Raw genomic sequence first — 18,051 nt, forward strand, 5'->3', positions numbered from 1 at the left:
ACTAGTTGGAGACCAAGGCTTCCTTTATTCTTAAGCCTGTTAGGCACATTTTTCATTCAGACAGTACACCAAACAACATACCAAACATACAACAGTGGCACTTACCATTTGTTAACTAATTACTAATTTGAGGCGGATATTAACTACTATTTCATATTAACTTACCAGCGCCCACTGAGGACTCAGTTTACTGTCCCCACAGGGAAAGCTATTACTTCTCAAGGTCAGATGACTCAAACAAGTTCTCTCTCCAGAGCACAAACAGGGCACTGAAGTGAGGGCAGCAAGAAGGGCCTGGAGAGCACATCAGGATCATGTGGAAGTTGGAAGCTGAGAAGTGGCTTCTGGTCAAATGAGGACTTGGTTACAAACAGATTGGGTGAATCTCCCCTCTTAATGCAGGGGACAGTAGCTTCTAATTACTTGATTTTTTTTCTTCCCATTTAGCAATAAAAGATACTCTCTTGAAGGGAGTAATATCGTATTTACTACCACAAACCTTAATCTCAAGTGGATTTGATGAACTTTTAAACTGGTGGTGTGTGTAAGGGATGTGTGTGCAGAGAATACTTAAGTACCTAAATGTATGGGTCTTTACATGTCAAAGAACATTGGTTCCCTTGAAAAAAACCGGTTTCTATTAGTGTTAGGGCTGCTTTATTCTGTTTAAAGCCTTTGTCATAGCTCTTAGCACAGAAAGATTTCCAATCTTTTTCTTAGTAGAAATTTTGCTTAAGAAGGTTTTCGTTGTTTTTCCCTTGACAGGGTTTCTCTGTTAATAGCCCTGGCTGTCCTGGAACTCTTATTTGTACACCAGGCTGGCCTCAAACTCACAGATCAACCTGCCTCTGCCCTCTTAAGTGCTGGGATCAAAGGTCTGGGTCACCACTGCCTGGCAGGAGTTTGTTACTTAAAATACCATGCTTACATGTTTGCTGGTTGTCTGAAGTGCAGCTCTTTTTGTTTTGCCTGAGTGTGTGTGTGTGTGTGTGTGTGTGTGTGTGTGTGTGTGTGTGTGTGTTTACACACTACACAACTGCAGAGGCCAGAAGGGGGTTGTCAGATACCCTGGAACTGGAGTTATTCTAGTGGGCTATGGGTTTCCATGCGGGTGTTGGGGTTTTAAGCTGTGTCCTCTGGAAGAGCAACTGGTGCTCTTCACTGCTGAGCCAGCCCCCCAGCTCCTGCCGTGTAGCTGTTTTCAGCTGAAGGGGTTCCTTTCTCCTTGTGCAGAGTATGAATTAAAGTAGTCCCCATTGTGTTTTACTGGTTCCTTAGTTCAACCTAAGAGTCCTCAAAGGTTTAAAGATACTTACTGGAGCAGCTTAGTTGGTGGGGATTCAGGAGAGTATTTTTGTAAAATACGGTCTTAGGGACTGTTGTATTCTCTTGTGGTCACCCAGACCAGATATCTGGCAGTAACAAAATAAAGGAAGAATTCTTATTCATTTATTTATTTTTATCTTATGTGTACGGGTCTTTTGCCTTCATATAGTAACATTCTAGTCCAGAATTGTTACTTTTAGCTGTTTCAGAGAGTTTGGAAACCTATAACAAAGGGGCTTCTTTGGCAGACAAAAAGCAGACAATGAAAGTGGCATACAGGAAGAGGCTATGGTGACAGAGACTCCACAGGAACATGCCTCCAGGGAGGACGTTTACCTAGTGTCTGCTTCTGCCTTTCCCCTCCTCCCCAAAATGTTATCCTTCCATTCACAATGTCAGTGTCTGGAGGTGCTGTGATGCATGCACCCAGAATGCCCTCTACTTGGTCCTTGGTCTACTCTGAATCCAGTTAGGTTGACACTCAGCTTTCAGCCTATGTTGACGTTGGTTCTTAAACTTCCTAACCTGGTTTCCCTATGGTCTCTGCTTTCTGGGTAGGATGGCAGTTACAATGGGACTGTCTAGGCCATGAAAAGTATTTCTTTGTGAAAAATAGAGAAACACTGAGAACTGTTGGTGACAAGGTCCCTTAATTTTTGTTTTTTTCTGTTCTTTATTTGTGGTTTTAAATTTTTACTTATTTTTGGGTAGGGTTTTTTGTTTGTTTGTTTTAAATTGAGAAAGGGTTTCTCTGTACAGCCCTGTCTATCTTGGAACTCATTTTGTATAGACCAGCTGGCCTCAAGCTAAGAGATCGCCTGTCCCTACCTTCTGAGTGCTTTAAGGCCTGTGCTACTGCAGTAGGCCTGAGATGGTCTACTTCTTCTGGAACGCACTGTTTCCCAAGCTGACTTTGAAATTGTAGTAGTTCTCTTACCTCAACTAAACAAGGGCTGGGGTTACTAGCATGAGCTAGCTGAATTTTCTGATCTTTATAGAATAAGTGACTATTTTTCTTTTTAGGATGTTGGTGATAGAAATAGGTCTTATGTAGCTCAGGCTGGACTTACACTTCACATGTAGGTGGCTTTGAACTCATTCTCCTGCCTCTGCTTCTAAGTGCTGCTGTTTGAGGCATTGACGATCATGCTGAGCTGAGATTCTATTATCTATCTATCTATCTATCTATCTATCTATCATCTAGAACAGTGTAGGCTACCATCTCATTTCTGGATTAAATGCATGTAGGTATGTAGCTCTTCACCCTTTAGAAAAATACTACCCTTGGTGATAGGTTTGAAATATGGTTGAGAAAGGGCTGGCTTAGTTAAGAGCACTGGTTGCTGTGCCAGAGCCTCAGGTTCAGTTCCCAGCACTCACATGGCAACTTACAACCATCTGTAACTCAGTTCTTGGGGGTCCGACATTCACATGGTATACATGCAGGCAGAAATGCCTAAACATGTAGAATAAAACTAAATCACGAAAAAGATGAGATTGAGAGAATCTAGAACATTCTCTCCTTGTATATGGAGTGATAAAGAGTCCTTCTCTGTTCTCCAGAAGTAGACTTTACCTGAAGATTGCAAACAGCAGAATTCAGAAGGAATAGTAGGGTCTCTGAATGTCAGCAGATTCGGGAGCTAGGGTCTCACTGCGTAGCCCTTTATGTCCTGTGCCTCCTGAGTGCTGGGGTTAAAAGCAGGCACCACCCACCACATGAACTTGGAGGAGGACGCTGATTACTCAGCAAAACTTGCCGGATAGAAGCAGCACAGCCCAGCATCTTAACCAGTGCTCCCATCTGTGCTTGGACATTTCTCTTTGCACCTTGCTGCTTTCTGTCTCCGAGAGATGTTGAGTAAGAGTTTAGTTTCTGGGACTCTCCTGTGTCAGAGATTGCTGGAGTTTGACCTTATGTAGAAAAAGAATGGTTAGCCTTTTAGGAGGAGCGAGGAAAAGAGAAATATGCCAAAGGACATTTAAGACTGATTTGTTATTCTAGAGCTTTTCATTGCATACACCCCCTCCCCACAGGACACCCTATAATAGGGTTTTTTGTATTCCAGGCTGCCTTCAACAAATTGTGTCCTTGTACAGCCTAAAATGTGTGCCTGCCTGAGCTTGTATGCACTGTGTGCATCAGGAAGGGGGTCATGGAAGTTGAGGCTATCACATCTTCTGGATGGAGTTATAGGTGGGGGTGAGCTATCATGTAGGTGGTGGGAACTAAACCTGGGTCATCTGCTAGAACATTGCGTGTTCTTCATTACTGATCACCCTTTCAAGTTTCAACTTCGGATCCTACTGCTTCATCTCCAGAGTCAGAATGTTTCTGTGATGCTAGGCTGCATACATGCTAATGTATGTAACCACCAACTGAGCTACATTGCCAGCCCTCATTGGACTCTTCAGTGACCCATTCACCTTTCAACAACTGATTGGAAACGTCCATCAGGAGACATGGGTTGAAAGCAGGGCAAAGTGGGAATGGCTCAGTATGTTAAATTATCTTCCATTATGGTTGACATTGTCTTATAGGATTAGAAAGGTGTTTTTTTTTTTTCCTTTTCTTTTTTTCTTCCTTCTTTTGGCTTTTTGAGGCAGAGTTTCTCTGTGTAGCCCTCGTTGTCCTAGAACTCACTTTGTAGACCAGTCTAGAACTCAGAGATCTGCCCACCCCCACCCCCTGAGTGCCACTAATGCCCAATTTTGAATTAGAAAGCGTTGATCAGCTAAAATGACTTGTGACTCACATTTCTGAAAGGGACTGCTGTTGTGCTGGCAATTCCTTTTAAATAGAGATACATAAAAACAGTTCATTCAGTTGACTACAAAATTGATTGTTTGGGAAGGAGACATGTTGTTGAAAGTAGTAAGCACAGCAGGGCTCCTGCTCTCTGTGTTAATATATTTCTAACATTCATGCTTCTCTTCTGGCTAAAATGTTAGCTTTAATAAAAAGAAAAGGCTGGGCATAGTGTTGCACAATTCCAGCAGTCAGGAGGCCAGCCTTGTCTACATAGTGAGTTCCGACAGCTAGGGCAGTGTAGAGAGACCTGTCTCAAAAGGGCAGTGTCTTCCAGTGTAGCCTAGGCTTTTTTTTTTTTTTTTGGGTTCTTTTTTTCGGACTCAGTGGGGAAAGTCCAGAAACCAAAAGGATGATGCATGGGCCCAGCTTGAGGACCTCTCTGCTCTTCTAACAAGCTTGGGATGGGCTCTGTCTCTGCCTCACTGGCTTCCCTCACCCTTGCCACCAGTCCCTCTTAATCCGACCATTTTTTCTTTGTCTTGTCACCGCATCTCATCATTACCAATCTTTTTTTTTTTTTTTTTTTAAGAATTTTTTTTTTCGGAGCTGGGGACCGAACCCAGGGCCTTGCGCTTCCTAGGTAAGCGCTCTACCACTGAGCTAAATCCCCAGCCCCCTAGGCTTGCTTTTTAACTCACAGCAATCTACCTTTGTGGTGGGATTAAATGTGTGTGCCACCATGGCAGACTGTTGGTATTTTTTTTTTTTTGATGCATATTCATATACTTGATTTGCGAGTAAAACAACTCTACATTTACAACAGTAAATGGCAGCCTCCAATATCATATTTATAATGATACCTCCCACCAACAGCATTTTCTGTTACTCTTTTTTTGTTTTTGCTTTGTTTGAAATAAATCTTCACTATGTAGTCTAGGCTGACCTTGAATTTGTGCTCTTTGTTTTTGCTTGGAAAAATGCTGAGATTATACGTATGTGCGCTGTGTCTGACTTGTTCCCCAGATCACCCTTCCTTCACCTGACCTGTGTAACCACATGCCCCTCACCTCCCACCTCCTTTTTTAAAGATGAGGAAAGGAAGACCAGCTAAGGCTGTGTGAATATTGCATAGACTCACTCCATTTTATTGGGCTCAGAAGAATTCTATTGAACAAATATATTCTATTTTGGCTCTACTTATCCCTTCATAGACCTGGTTTTCATGATGGTCCTACAGTGTTAGAATGCTTTTTTTTATTTTTTTTTTGTTCTTTTTTTTTCCGAACCCAGGGCCTTGTGCTTCCTAGGCAAGCGCTCTACCACTGAGCTAAATCCCCAACCCCTAGAATGCTTTTTAAAACAGATGAGCAGCAGAGCTGATGTGATCTTTCCAGCTGTTCAAACCCAGATACATCATTCTCAGTGGTTTATGTGGAGTCTTAGTCTTTCAAATTTTGGCTTGTAGTTTCTGCTCCTCCACAAAGCTGTAGAATGAGTTCTGCTTTCAGGGGATGTCTCCTGTTCTTAGGCCCACACTTGTTCGTCTAGAACTCCATCTATTTGGGGTCAGTAAAACTGCAGCACTTAGATACCTTTCCTGCCCCTAGGGTTGGGCAGATATGAAGAGGATGAATGACAGCAGACCCGAACATCTCTGTCCCTCTTCCAGATAGTTAGGGCAGAAGCGTTTCGGCACCGATAACTAGTGATCTACATTGCTGCTGCCCTGCTGACTGAGTCTGATACGGAGGCACTCTATTTGAGCCAGAGCTACTGTGGAACCCTGGCTGGCCTGACAGCTGCATCCATCTGCCTCTGCCTCAGTGTCCTGGGGGACACTCTGTAGGCACACTCTGCCATATGCCCCCAGGGCATTTGTTAGCAGATTATTGTAGTTTAACTAGATCAAGAGGCTGCTTTTCTGTATCGTCTATGTATCATCTATGTGTGTGTAGCCAGACATAACAGTATTTATGAGGTTGGCCTTGTACTCTGCTGCTTGCTCAGGAGTGCATCAAACTATGATGTGTATAATTGTTTCTTTGTTGTTTGCTTTCCTCCCTCCCTCCCTCCCTCCCTCCCTCCCTCCCTCCCTCCCCCCCTCTCTCTTTCTTTTTTTCTAAAGTTTGGGACAGGGTTTCACTGTACAGACCTGGCTGGCCTGGAACGCAGAGATCCGCTTGCCTTTGCCTTCCAGGTTGCTGGGATTAAGGGCATCTCCTACCAAGCCCAGAAACATCTTTCTCTTACAGTAAGTTTGCTGTAAGGAACCAGAGAGCATTCACTTCACTGATTTTGATTTGGTTCTCATAGCAGACAGAGAAGCCTTTTCTGTTGATATTTTCTGTATAAACAGCAGTCACATTTTTGAACCAGTCATTTATGAGGATGCATGGAAAGGGCACTCCTTCCTCTAGCATAGAGACGCCTGTTGCTCATGCTTAATTGATGAGAAGTACAGAGGCTGACCAGCAGTATGAATGGGTGGAGTGTTGTAGTCTTCACTTCTTAGGTATTTGCTTGGAGTTTCAGGATCTAGAGATGTTCTTGGAGACTGGTGTTCAAACTGTCTATTCCTGAACTCTGTGGTAAGGGGTCTCGGGCAGGTCTTTGTATCCTAGGGTTTCAAGAGAAATTGTTTTGATTTTGATATAGGCCCATTTAAACAGGAATGTGATGGACCATCATTATGCATCAAAAAAGCATGCAACTTCATCAGTAGGTAACTTGACAGACAGCAAACATAGTGGTATTTTATTGTGTAATTTCTTCCTGTTGTTATCCTGGACTGATTGTCAAATGTTGTGAAGATAGTTTCATTTGTCGCTGTCCCAATAATTTGGAGTGGGAGCATGTAAAGAATTCGCTCAGTGGACTCTGGAGTGCTTAGTGGAGGGGGAGGGGGAAGGAGGGAGGGAGGGGCTGGTGTGTTACTTGTTTCCAGGTTAATTTATCCAAAGTGACAGGAAGTTTGAGGTGCTATCTGTGTCTGGAGTCTTTGAAGGACTTGTCTCATGAAAGCAGCATGTCTGCAGACTGTTTCAGGAAAAGTTGCTCCTGATGGCTGTAGGTCAAAGAGCCAGCCCGCACCTCTCACTAATGGGTGTCCTTAATGGGCATCAGTTCTCCAACCTCCTTCAAATCATGCCTCTTGGTCCCTCAGCAGTTCATAGTGGATCTTCAGGGCACCTTACTATCTTCTGGGTGGAAGAAACATAAGCTGTGTGGATCCTGTTAACATTTGCCTTCTGTGTTTCAGTTGGCGCTATAGAATAGATTTTCAGTTTAAACAATTTAAGTGATGGCTTCTGTGACTGTATTTTTGTTTATTATGATGGGCTTTGATTCATCATTTGTAATTACAAGAGTAGGAGAGATGGCACAGTGGTTAAGGGCATATGTTCTTGCAGAGGACCTGGGTCTAATTCCCAGTATTCACATGGTGGCCCACAACTGTCCACATGTAACTCCGTTTCCAGGATTCTGACCTGAAGGCACCAAGCACTCACATGTTACACATGCAAAACACTCAACATAAAATGAGTAAATCTTAACAAAAATAGAAATTACAAAAACCACAACTTGCCAACAACAAAAAACTGACAAACACCCAGAAAATCAAATCCCAAAACTTGTTTGGAGGGCTAGGGATGTAGCTCAGAGGTAGAAGGGCTTGCCTAGCATGGACAGGTCCCCAACTGCTGTAGACTGAGTAAGTAGAGCCATGGGAAAACTGAGCGGCATCGGAGAACTCAGCCTTCTCCTAAGGCTTCAGACCTTAGGTACTATAGACTTACCTTCTGGCCTCATTTAGATCTCTGACTTTGGGGCCAGCCTGATCTACAGAGTGAGTTCCTGGTCATGGGCTATGTAGAGATACCCTGTCTCTTCCCCCACAAGCCCATCCTAACAAAACAACAAGACAAACCCAAAACACCAAGAACCCAAAGTCTCCACCAAAAGTAGGTTTCTCACTGTAGAACCCGTGTTAGCCTTGCAGTCCAGCTTCAGTATCCTGGGTGTTAGGGTTCCAGAAGTGCATTTGCTGACCAACTTTAAGTTTTTCCATAGGCAGAAAAACCAGCATTGGATATTTTACATTCAGGAAGGAAAGACTAAAATGACTTTATCTTGGCTAGTTGAGTGATTGGTGGTTTCACGATAGTGGTGGAACTTGTGTTGAAAGATATTAATCCTGCTCTTATAATCCAGGACAACACAAAATCATTCCTTTCAGGGTCTGGAGAGATGGCTCAGGACTTAGTCTACTCCAGAGCTGCCTGTAACTCCAGTGTTGGGAACTCTTCTGGCCTTTATGAGTGTGCGCACACGATACTGGCATGCACGCACACACACACTAAAAATAATAAAAATCTTTTAAAAGTTTCTTCCTGTATCAAGGGTTCATGTAATGCTGGGCTTTGCAGACTTTGCACTTTAACTGGTATCTCTGTCTTTAAAAATAATTTTCTGTGTGTACGGATAGGCATGTGGAGGGCAGAGAACAATTAGGGGCCATTCTCTTGCCCTGTCCATAGTACAGCTTTTGGGCATGATCTCAGGCTGCCTGACAAGTGCCTAGGGAGAGGAGAGAGGAGGGCCTAGGACGAAGACTCCTGAGTGAGCATATGTGTTGAGAAAGGGTTTGATTTGTAACCCAGGCTTGTGGTAGGGGTGCTAGGATTACAGGCATATATGCACCACCAAGCCAGATTGAAGAACTTTCGTTGTTCAGATAAGTTTCTCTTGGGGATTAGATGGCCCTGTGTCTGTTCATTACTCTTCTGTAATGAGTGACTTAGGTTTTATTTACATTTTATATACTTTCAAAAATGTTTACATTTATTTTCTGAGACACTGGCTCACATCTCTAACAGAGCAATGATAGCATCAGTAGAGGGTGTGGCATTGTGGACATTTCCTGTATTGTCTCATTTATTTTACAACATGTCGGTATTGGGGGGCAGCTAGCTAAATCCCATGGAGTTTTGACAATAGATTTCTGAAAATACTGCTGTTTTCAGGGACTTGTGAATTACCATAGTCACCATCATAGTTCAAGTTGCAGTCTCAAAGGGGCCTTTTCCTGACTTAATGTCAGCTTCTGAGACTTAAAGGATTTTTTTAAAGATTTATTTATTTATTATATATAAGTACACTGTAGTTGTCTTCAGATACACCAGAAGAGGGCATCAGATTTCATTACAGATGGTTGTGAGCCACCATGTGGTTGCTGGGATTTGAACTCAGGACCTCTGGAGGAGCAATCTGTGCTCTTAACCACTGAGCCATCTCTCCAGCTCTAAGGGATTTTTTATTTCTTGAGTCTTACTAGATTGTTAAATGTTTAATCATTTCAGGTAAAACTAGGAACTTCGAAATTCGAGTAGGCAGACAACATGATACCTGATCATGCCTGTGAATTCGTAAGCATCCCTTGTGTCTTAACAAACTAGATTTCTGCAGGGAGTGGTATGGACGGAGAGAGAGGAGAAAAAAGGAGGCTAGTGGTAGAGACAGGAAGTATGAGCAGTTAGATAACACTTAAGAGCATATGGTAGTAGAAAGAGTGTACAAATTTTTTGGTGGGGGCAGGGTGGCATTTTGAGACAGGGTTTCTCGTGTAGCCTTGGCTAACCCAGAACTTACTCAGTAGAGCATTAGATCTGTCTGCATCTGCCTTGCAAGTGTGGGGACACCACTGCCTAGCCTTTTAAGGTCAGCAGAGAATCTCATGAATACTTCCCTGGGCAAACATTAGTATTGGCATGATCATACACGGTGATCCTCAGTTAGAGAGCTTCTCCAGGTTCTGCAGAACTACAGTCATGGTTCTTGGGAAGTTTGGTTGGCTAGTGAGTTTTACTACAGTGGTCTGGCTGGCATGGTGCTAGCTTTGTCTGCTGGCAGAGTACATGGACAGCTTTGTGTAGGTTGATGTCATTATGCAGGTGAAGGCCGGTACAGGATAGAACGAGGCCTGTCACTGGACAAGAAGGGAGGATGGGCAGGAGAAAAGTTTTAGAGAGGGGGAAAGGAAGACAGAACAAGAAGAGGAACTGAGAGAACATGGTGACAGATGTTAAGATTCTTCTCTTCACATAGTTACAGGTTGTTACCAGCTATTTTTCAGGGACGGGTGTGTACAGGATTTTGTGTTGTCTAGATGGGCAAATTATATCTTACCGATTGGATCAGAGGATATTGTGTGGTGTGTTCTTCCATATTGCGACTTAATTGGGTTCAAGAGAGTGTGTGGTGGCAGGACGCATCAGGCTTGCCACAGAATTGGGATGTGTATGCCTGGTGTGGTAACAACCCAGCCTGGGAACTAGATGGGCAGAGAGATTGCTGCCTAGGTCAGAGAGTATTTGGGGCAGCGTGGAGCTGTTGAAGTGCTAGTTCCAATGGCTGGAACAAGTGAGAGCATGACTGCCAGGATACCAGTGGGAACTGGTTTCGCCCTTTTTTATTTTTTACCACAACAGCCTTGGATTGGGGAAATCCCACCCTGTGGTAGAATGATAGCTCTTTACTGTAAGTGGTATTGCATTATTTCTGTTGATGTTTATGACAGAGTATTTGTAATATTAGATAAGGAGGCAGATGTAAAGCCACACTTGGCATTCAGAGACTAGAGGTTTTGAGTGTTAAGGTTCCTTAATAAGTGATATAAGATAATTGTGTGGTGTTTTTGATTTTTAAACACTTGTTTCTGGTGTTTTTGGTTTTGAGACAAGGTCTTTGCTAGCTTTTATTTAACCTAGAACTTAAAATGTAGAATGAACCAACTTGTAGTAAATTTGTGATAGTTCTCCTGTCCCCGATTGAGATTTCAGGAGATGGAGTCTCCACTGAGTATGACTTCTTGTGTAGTCGTTTTTGTTTTTTTTTTTTTTTTTGTTAGACTCAGAAAACAACAAAAGGTGTTCCCAGGCAAAATATCAGTTTCCCAAGTGCCAGATTACCTGCAGACCAGCGCCTCTGTCTTGCTCTCTCAGTTCTCAAAGTGCTCACCATTTAAGCATTTCCTTGGTTCAGGAGGAGATTTGACATCTCCTATCTAGTTAAGAATACTATTTAATGAAATGTTACGGGGAAAGAGAAGGTCTGTTTTGCTGAAGATGGGGAGACAGCCACCTCACTCTCAGTTTGTAGAGGTTTTTGTTTGTTTGTTTGTTTTGTTTCAAGACAGGGTTTCAGTTGTGTAGCTCTCTGTATCCTGGAACTCATTTTGTAGACCAGGCTAGTCTCAAACTCAGAGATCTGCCTGCCTCTCTGCGGCTGGAGTGCTGGGAATAAAGATGTGCGTTCCTACTCTAGTTTGTAGATCTCAAAGGTGGTCTATTGCTCATTCAGAGGAATTGGATTATGACATTGATCCCACCCTGACCAGAACCACAAGAGACTATTGGATAAAAGCTGAATTGCAGGCTGCTATTTTCTGAGAAACTGTGGGTCTCACTGGACAGGGTCACTGTGGTCAGTGATCACCGTGCTTGGTTATAGATGAAGTCAGTTTTGAGAAGCTGTTTGCTGTTAGCGTTGGAGGTGGAGAAGTTGCTGGGCTTTGTTGGATCAGTTTGCAATCCCCATCACCTCTTTTTAGAATTGTCATATCTTAATCCTTTATAGCTGAGTTTTCCCTTACAGTGAAGTTTGTAAAGCTGAGCTGTCATTTGTTGCTTTTTGGCTATAATTTCAGCACCTGAAAGCTGAAGCAGGAGGATTGCCTAGAGCTGTAAATCAGCTTGCATTACTTAGTGAGTTCTCAGCAGGCCTGCCTTTATTGCACTGTGCTTAGATGGCCTGATCCACCCCCACGGCGGCCCCCTCTGCCCCGTCTCACAGATAAAGGCTGGTCTGGCTGAAGTGCAAGACTGTCAGCTACCTGTTTTTGGCAGTGTGTTGGCTCGTGGGGATGCTATACCTCATGCTGCAGATAGAATGACCTCTAGAGCTGTGCTTGCTGAATTTAAATGGCTCTTGACTCTTTCTCTTGTTTTGTAGTAAAGTTGTTACGTAGCTCTGAAGGTGATGTCCTTACTCTTGCTGACTTGGAATATAGAGCTGAAAGTGTTCACGCTGCTTGTCACTAGCTACTTAGTTCTAGTGTGTTTTTAAGCTAGAGTATGGGAGAACAGAAATGGACAGAGCTAAATAGCTCATTTTTCCTAAATCAAAAATTAGTGTAGTTTCAGCACTGGAAGTGGGATGAGAAGTGTCGGTGGTGTTGTTGTTCGGTGTTTTTGTTTCTCTGTGTAACCCTGGCTGTCCTGGAATTCACAGATCTGCCTGCCTCTGCCTTCCAAGTGCTGAGATCAAAGGGTGTGGACCACCACCCATCGAGAAGTTATTCTTAAAACTCCAGCGTTGGAAACACACACTTCCACATAGTCGTGATGGGATCAGTTCCCCCACTGTATAACAGATTCCAGACAGCTCAGAAGGCCATTGTTTAAATCTTACGACTTCATAAGCTCTCTCACTTGCTGCAGGCATGATTTCTCTCAGGGTTGATTTTATGCTCAACTTTATCTGAGAAGGATCTTCTTTCAAATTTAATATCAGGATTCAGGCCTTCAGACTCAGGAGGGCTTCGATTCCTAGTGAATTGTTGGGTGGGGATCTCTCAGGCTATTCTCTTGATACTTTGCCAGGTGGGCCACTTGCGGTGCTGTATGGTTCCCCGCACAGCAGCTGTCTGCAGTGAGCAGGCTGGGCAGTGGTGGTGGTGGAAGGGGCCCTTTACAGAACACTAGGACTAGGTCATTTGGAGTCCGCTGTGCTGCTTACCTCTATCGGAGTACAGGCAGATTTTATAGCAGAGGGAGAAAGGCTAGGTTAGGTTCTTTTGAACTCGGAGATATTAAAGGGCATAACTAAGCTTGCTTTTGACTTTGCCCAGATCCCTTGGTTCAGAGATTGCCTTCCTGTTTGCTGAGCACCCATGCAGCTCACCCTTTCTACCCTGCTTGGCCCCAGTCAGCATGCTACACTCTGCTCTTCTACCGTGTTCTATCTCTTGGGAACTTGCCCAAATGGTGTCGGCTGTTCTCATTGATAACAGTTAGCTGGCCTCCACCCCATATGTTTAAGGAGCGCTAGCACTGTGGGGGTCACCTCTAACATCTGCTTACTATTTGTTTTCTGTTTGTAGTAGCAAGACAACTGGTTGACTCTTAGTGAACTGGGAACATATTTTTGATGTGTATCTCTTTGAGGCTTGTTGCTACTAATAGAAAGTAGACTTCACCTTTTTAATGTTTCATTATTATTTGTGTGCATATGTGTGAGTTTGCGGACTTGTGTGCCATAGTGGGTGTGTGGAGAACAACAGCATGTGGAGTTAGCTCTCTTCTTCTAATATGTAGGTGTCAGGGATTGAACTCAAGTAATCAGGCTTGGAGGCAAGCACTTTTGCCCTCTGAGATATCTCACCAGCTCTCAAATGCTCCCTTTTAGCGATGTGCCTCATGCTTGCTCTACTGTCTCCCTTTTGAAGGAGTGTCTAGCTGTTGCCCTCATCTGCTTGTCTGCGCTTGCTGCTTTGCATGTTATGATAACCTAATAGACTATAGTAAACAATGTCAGACGCCCACAAGTCCCCTTTAGTCCCTTGATAAATTATAGCAAGACTGTTTATATGTCGAATCTGGTACCTTGTCCAGGTTATTCTTGAATTGTGTGGAGAAGGACAAATGTTGAAAAAAATGACAGCATAGGACTGGTTTTAATTACTTTTGCTCTTTACACCGTTTCATAGAGCATGAAATTAACCACTAAGAGATGTGGACTCTTGTCGCTCCTTTCAGTGTACAGAGAGGATCCTACGTTGGGACTACTGTCTGGTCTCACTGTCTTCAAAATAATGAATGAGAATGTTGTCACTTAAAAGTGGAGTGTTGGGAGAGCGAGCGAGCTAGTGAGTAATGAGATTTATGGACTCTTTGGATAGGCATTTTTACAAGTTGAAAAGGAGGGGAAAAAAATGAAAACAGGAGCTCTTTTTATTCTGTGTGTATTGATAAGGTATTCTGCCTGCATATGGGATTGTAGTCACAGACCGCTGTGAGCTTCCATTTGGGAACAGGGGTTCTTTTAAATTGACCCTTGTATATTAATAATTCTAAGTATCTCTTCTGGAATTTGACCATGTTTTTGCTTATGTCTGATGTCACATAATACATTTCCCAAGAAGCTGTTTGATGCACATTGGGCTTAGTTCTTGCTCATGATGCTTCTGATTGGAGCAGCCATTGAAAAACAGGCTTGGCAGCAGAAAAAAGAGGAAGTGACCAAGGGCAGGTAATAGTAGTTCCTAGGGTACATCACAATTATCTACTTGGGGGATTTCTGGCCCTTTGCTTAGCTTTATTTGGTCACCTGTTTCTCCCTCTCTTTTTATTTCTTCTTCCCAACCCACTCTAGTTAGCAGACCCCAAAAACATCAAGGAAGAATTGGTTGATGTTTTAATTTAACTGCCCATCTTTGAGGCAGCTTAGCACTTGCATAATTCAATGTCAGTCCACAGTCTTTCTGTTAGGGATCTGTTAGAAAAAGGTAGCAAACTGCTTGGCATGTTTTGGAGCCTATGCTGTGGAATGGTTTGGGACTTTCTGAGGGTACATGAACACTATGCTGAGAAGGTGGTAGTGAGGCTGGAGGGCCAGTAGAGTTTGTTTTCTTAGACAGCTTCGTTTTCTTTATTCTCAGATGTAGCTAAGTAAGTTGGAGTGTTAAACCTCTCCAAGAGGAGAGCAGATCTCTTGGGCTTTCTGGTGTTTTATTTCTGAAACCTAGCATTCCATTTCTGCTATTGCATAAGTCAGTTCTTCAAGTATGCCTGTTTATGCTCAGTAGTAGTGATTGCACATTATCTCAAACTTCTTGGTATCCTGTCTGAGGAATAGCAGTTATTTAAAAAAAAACATAATTAGAGGAAACAAGAGGGAGACATTTTATTAAGTAAGGTTGGTGAAAGACCAAGAATTATGGCAGTCTTCAGGAATTTTCCTTTGTAACTACAACCACTGTTTCTTTGATTCAAGTTACTTAATGATACTATCAAGTATTATTAAACCTAACAGAAGTCAAGAAGTTTGTTTTTTCTTTTTTTTTTTTTTCCCGCTTCTGAAAGTGGATGAACGTCTTTCTCTTCTTAAAATCTCAGACTAGATGGATATGGTATGGAAGTGTTAGAATATCTGTAGCTGGGTTCATAGCTGGGTTCACACTCCTGCTTGGTTAGCGTTCTGTGTTCAGTCAGTGCATGTGCAGACGGTTTGATTAACAGTGCAGGTACTCTTGCACTTAGAGCCCTCTTAGCAAACAGTTAGCTACTAACTAGGGCGATTTTGTACTCTTACCTCCTCAAAAATCTTCACATAGATTAAGTGAACAATTTTAGATATTGATGATTAGTGTCCCCTTGCTTTAGGCCTTTCTATGTCTTTTACCAAGTAGAATAGTGCTCTGATCACAGCTGTGTAGCCAAAACACTTTGACTGAGACCCGCAGGGCCCTTGGGCGTCTAAAGAAAGTGTTGACTGCTGTACTTTCTCCCTTTGTGAATTCTTTAAAAGCATCTATTATTTTTAATTTGCAGCAGCTCTTGCCAGGTAAAAAGTTTTGGGAAACAGATGAATCCAGCAAAGATGGACCAAAAGGAATATTCCTGGGTGATCAATGGCGAGACAGTGCCTGGGGAACATCAGGTAATCTAGCTCTAGCTGTCTACTGTGATTTATGCCTGTCTTAGAGCTCCCTCCTCAGCACTCGGCCAACTCATGAATCTCACATCAGTGGCAGAAGCACGCTGAGCAGATGTCCTGTCCTGTGGTAGTATAATTGCTACCAAGGAGTGTAGGCCATGAATATATTAAAAATAATCACACAAAATCAAATCTTCAATATTTTCTGAAGTGCTAGTCAAAGAAGAATGGAGTCATTTGAAGTGACCATGATTTCAGCTCTGAGTTTTCCCTCTGTACTGCTGTCAGCTTGTCTGGAATTGGAAAATCCAAGCCTGTACTTTGAACTTCATGATTCTTTTCCCCCCTTGATGATCTGTGCTGTATATGAGGTAGTTATCTAAATGTGCGTGGGACCAAATGAAATCACCCGGCACAGACATTCTTGCGAATAGACTTCCCCTGAAGAGGACTGGGGGGAGCTGGTAGAGGCAGAGACGCCAAAAGCAGAAAGAAGCTGTAGTTTCTAGGGAGGGAGAAGACAGAAAACCCAACACTGGAGAAACTGTGTTCAGGACAGTGCCAACTGGAGTCCTCAGATACTGTTTTGCCTAAATAAATAAATAAATACATACATACATAAATAAATAAATAAAAGAAAGAAATCCTGCAACTCGGAAGAGACAACCATTGGCTTATCTACCTAACTGTGTGAACTGTACTCCTCTGCTCTCCTAGATAGAGGCAGGGTGTGTTCTGTTTCCTTAGCCTATGTAGAATACCAGTGCTTATTGAAAGACCAAAGAGGAGACCTTGGCTCAGCTGACCGTGCTGACCGTGCTGACCATGCGTGGTTGGTCTCCTGATTCCCAGACATTGGTTTATCATGAGACATCACTCATAATTTGTTTGGGCTTCTGGCTGCACTGTGTCACACTTGTGTATCTTTTTTGTAGATCATTCAGTTTCCCAGCCAATCATGGTGCAGAGAAGACCTGGTCAGAGTTTCCATGTGAACAGTGAGGTCAATTCTGTACTGTCCCCACGATCGGAGAGTGGGGGACTAGGCGTTAGCATGGTGGAGTATGTGTTGAGCTCATCCCCGGGCGATTCCTGTCTAAGAAAAGGAGGATTTGTAAGTTGGCTTGAGGAACTCGTTCCTATCTCTTTCTTTCCCCTTCCCCTAAAGCAAATGTGCCTGTTGAGTTTCCTAGGTTCTCAGAGAGCAGTATAGGGTGTTTTAAAAACACTTCCATTGTAGCATAGAGCTCAATAAGCAGAGCAAGAGAGGCAAACTGCACTTCAGAGGTGAAAAAGTAAAGTTCTGCTTTTTTGTGGGCAGTGGGCTTGCATAGTATTTAGGTGAGGAGAGAGCTAAAGTCAGTCTCAGTTAATTAGTTTATAAGAAAGCATTCTTCATTAAAACACAAAGTGTAACAGAGGACTTTCTTTACAAAGAAAGCAGAAGTTGGGTATCAGCATGAGGTACTTGTCTTAGAGGAATAATTGGCCACTACCCAAGAACTTTACAAAGGACAAGGCTTGTGGCCCAATCTTGATTTGCAGGCTAGATGTTAATTTTATGGTGGCCTTAATGAACAGCTTTGTTTCCTATGCCTATGCTGTTGGGGAGCTTTTTTTTTCTTTTCTTTTCTTTTGTTTTGTTTTGTTTTGTCTTTGTTTTTTGGTTTGGTTTTTAATTCATTGTCACTAACCCACTTATCCTGGCTGAATGGCAGCCAAAGCAGCTTCCTCGCTTTCTTCTTCTTCGCATTCTTTCTGAAGCCTTTGACTACCTTTCTTGAAGCACATTCTCTGTATTAGCAGCCTTATAGATAAAGGAGTCTTAACAATATCTACTTGAGTCTCCTTTTGTACTCTGTGGCTGATGCTGTAGCCACAGCTATCTGCCTGCCTCTCATGCCTAACTCAGTTTGTTCTCTACCCTCCCTTTTAGTCCTTTTCTGGATGCCATTGTGGACAAATAGCACCCGGTGGCAACTGTTTGAGATGTCTTCTCCCTCCTCATCATCTACACATGCGCTTCTCTCTGTGTGGCACTTATTACCGAGAGGCCACTTCTGTCACTGAAAACTGTTGGGTAGCAGTAGTTGGTGTGTGGTAGCCTGCTCTCCTTCTGTATATTAATAGTATGCATGTTCTTGAGGGCCAGTCTTTTCAGAGCTGACCTGAACGCTTCTGGATCTTTTGATTTAGTCAGGGCATAATGACTTGTAAATCAGATAGGGAGCTGCTTTTGCGTTCCTTCTCATGGGGCT

The 18,051-nt window shown here is 43.0% G+C and overlaps 1 protein-coding gene across 50 annotated transcripts in view; it reads left to right on the forward strand.

The window, feature by feature from the left end:
- Positions 1–18,051, forward strand: part of Pum1 (pumilio RNA-binding family member 1) — a 117,757-nt gene that overhangs the window by 34,689 nt on the left and 65,017 nt on the right. For 27 of the 50 annotated variants that reach the window (XM_006239029.4, XM_039110364.2, XM_006239031.4 and 24 more), the window contains exons 4-5: positions 15,688–15,796; positions 16,729–16,907. The exons of 12 other annotated variants lie outside the window; for them this stretch is intronic. In XM_006239029.4, coding sequence (XP_006239091.1) covers positions 15,688–15,796; positions 16,729–16,907 — 288 coding nt within the window. The remainder of the gene's footprint in view (positions 1–15,687; positions 15,797–16,728; positions 16,908–18,051) is intronic. 11 more of the 50 variants (XM_006239030.4, XM_063288029.1, XM_063288038.1 and 8 more) reach the window with 3 other exon arrangements.

Source organism: Rattus norvegicus, chromosome 5 (assembly GCF_036323735.1).
Source record: "Rattus norvegicus strain BN/NHsdMcwi chromosome 5, GRCr8, whole genome shotgun sequence".
Lineage (NCBI taxonomy): Eukaryota > Metazoa > Chordata > Mammalia > Rodentia > Muridae > Rattus > Rattus norvegicus.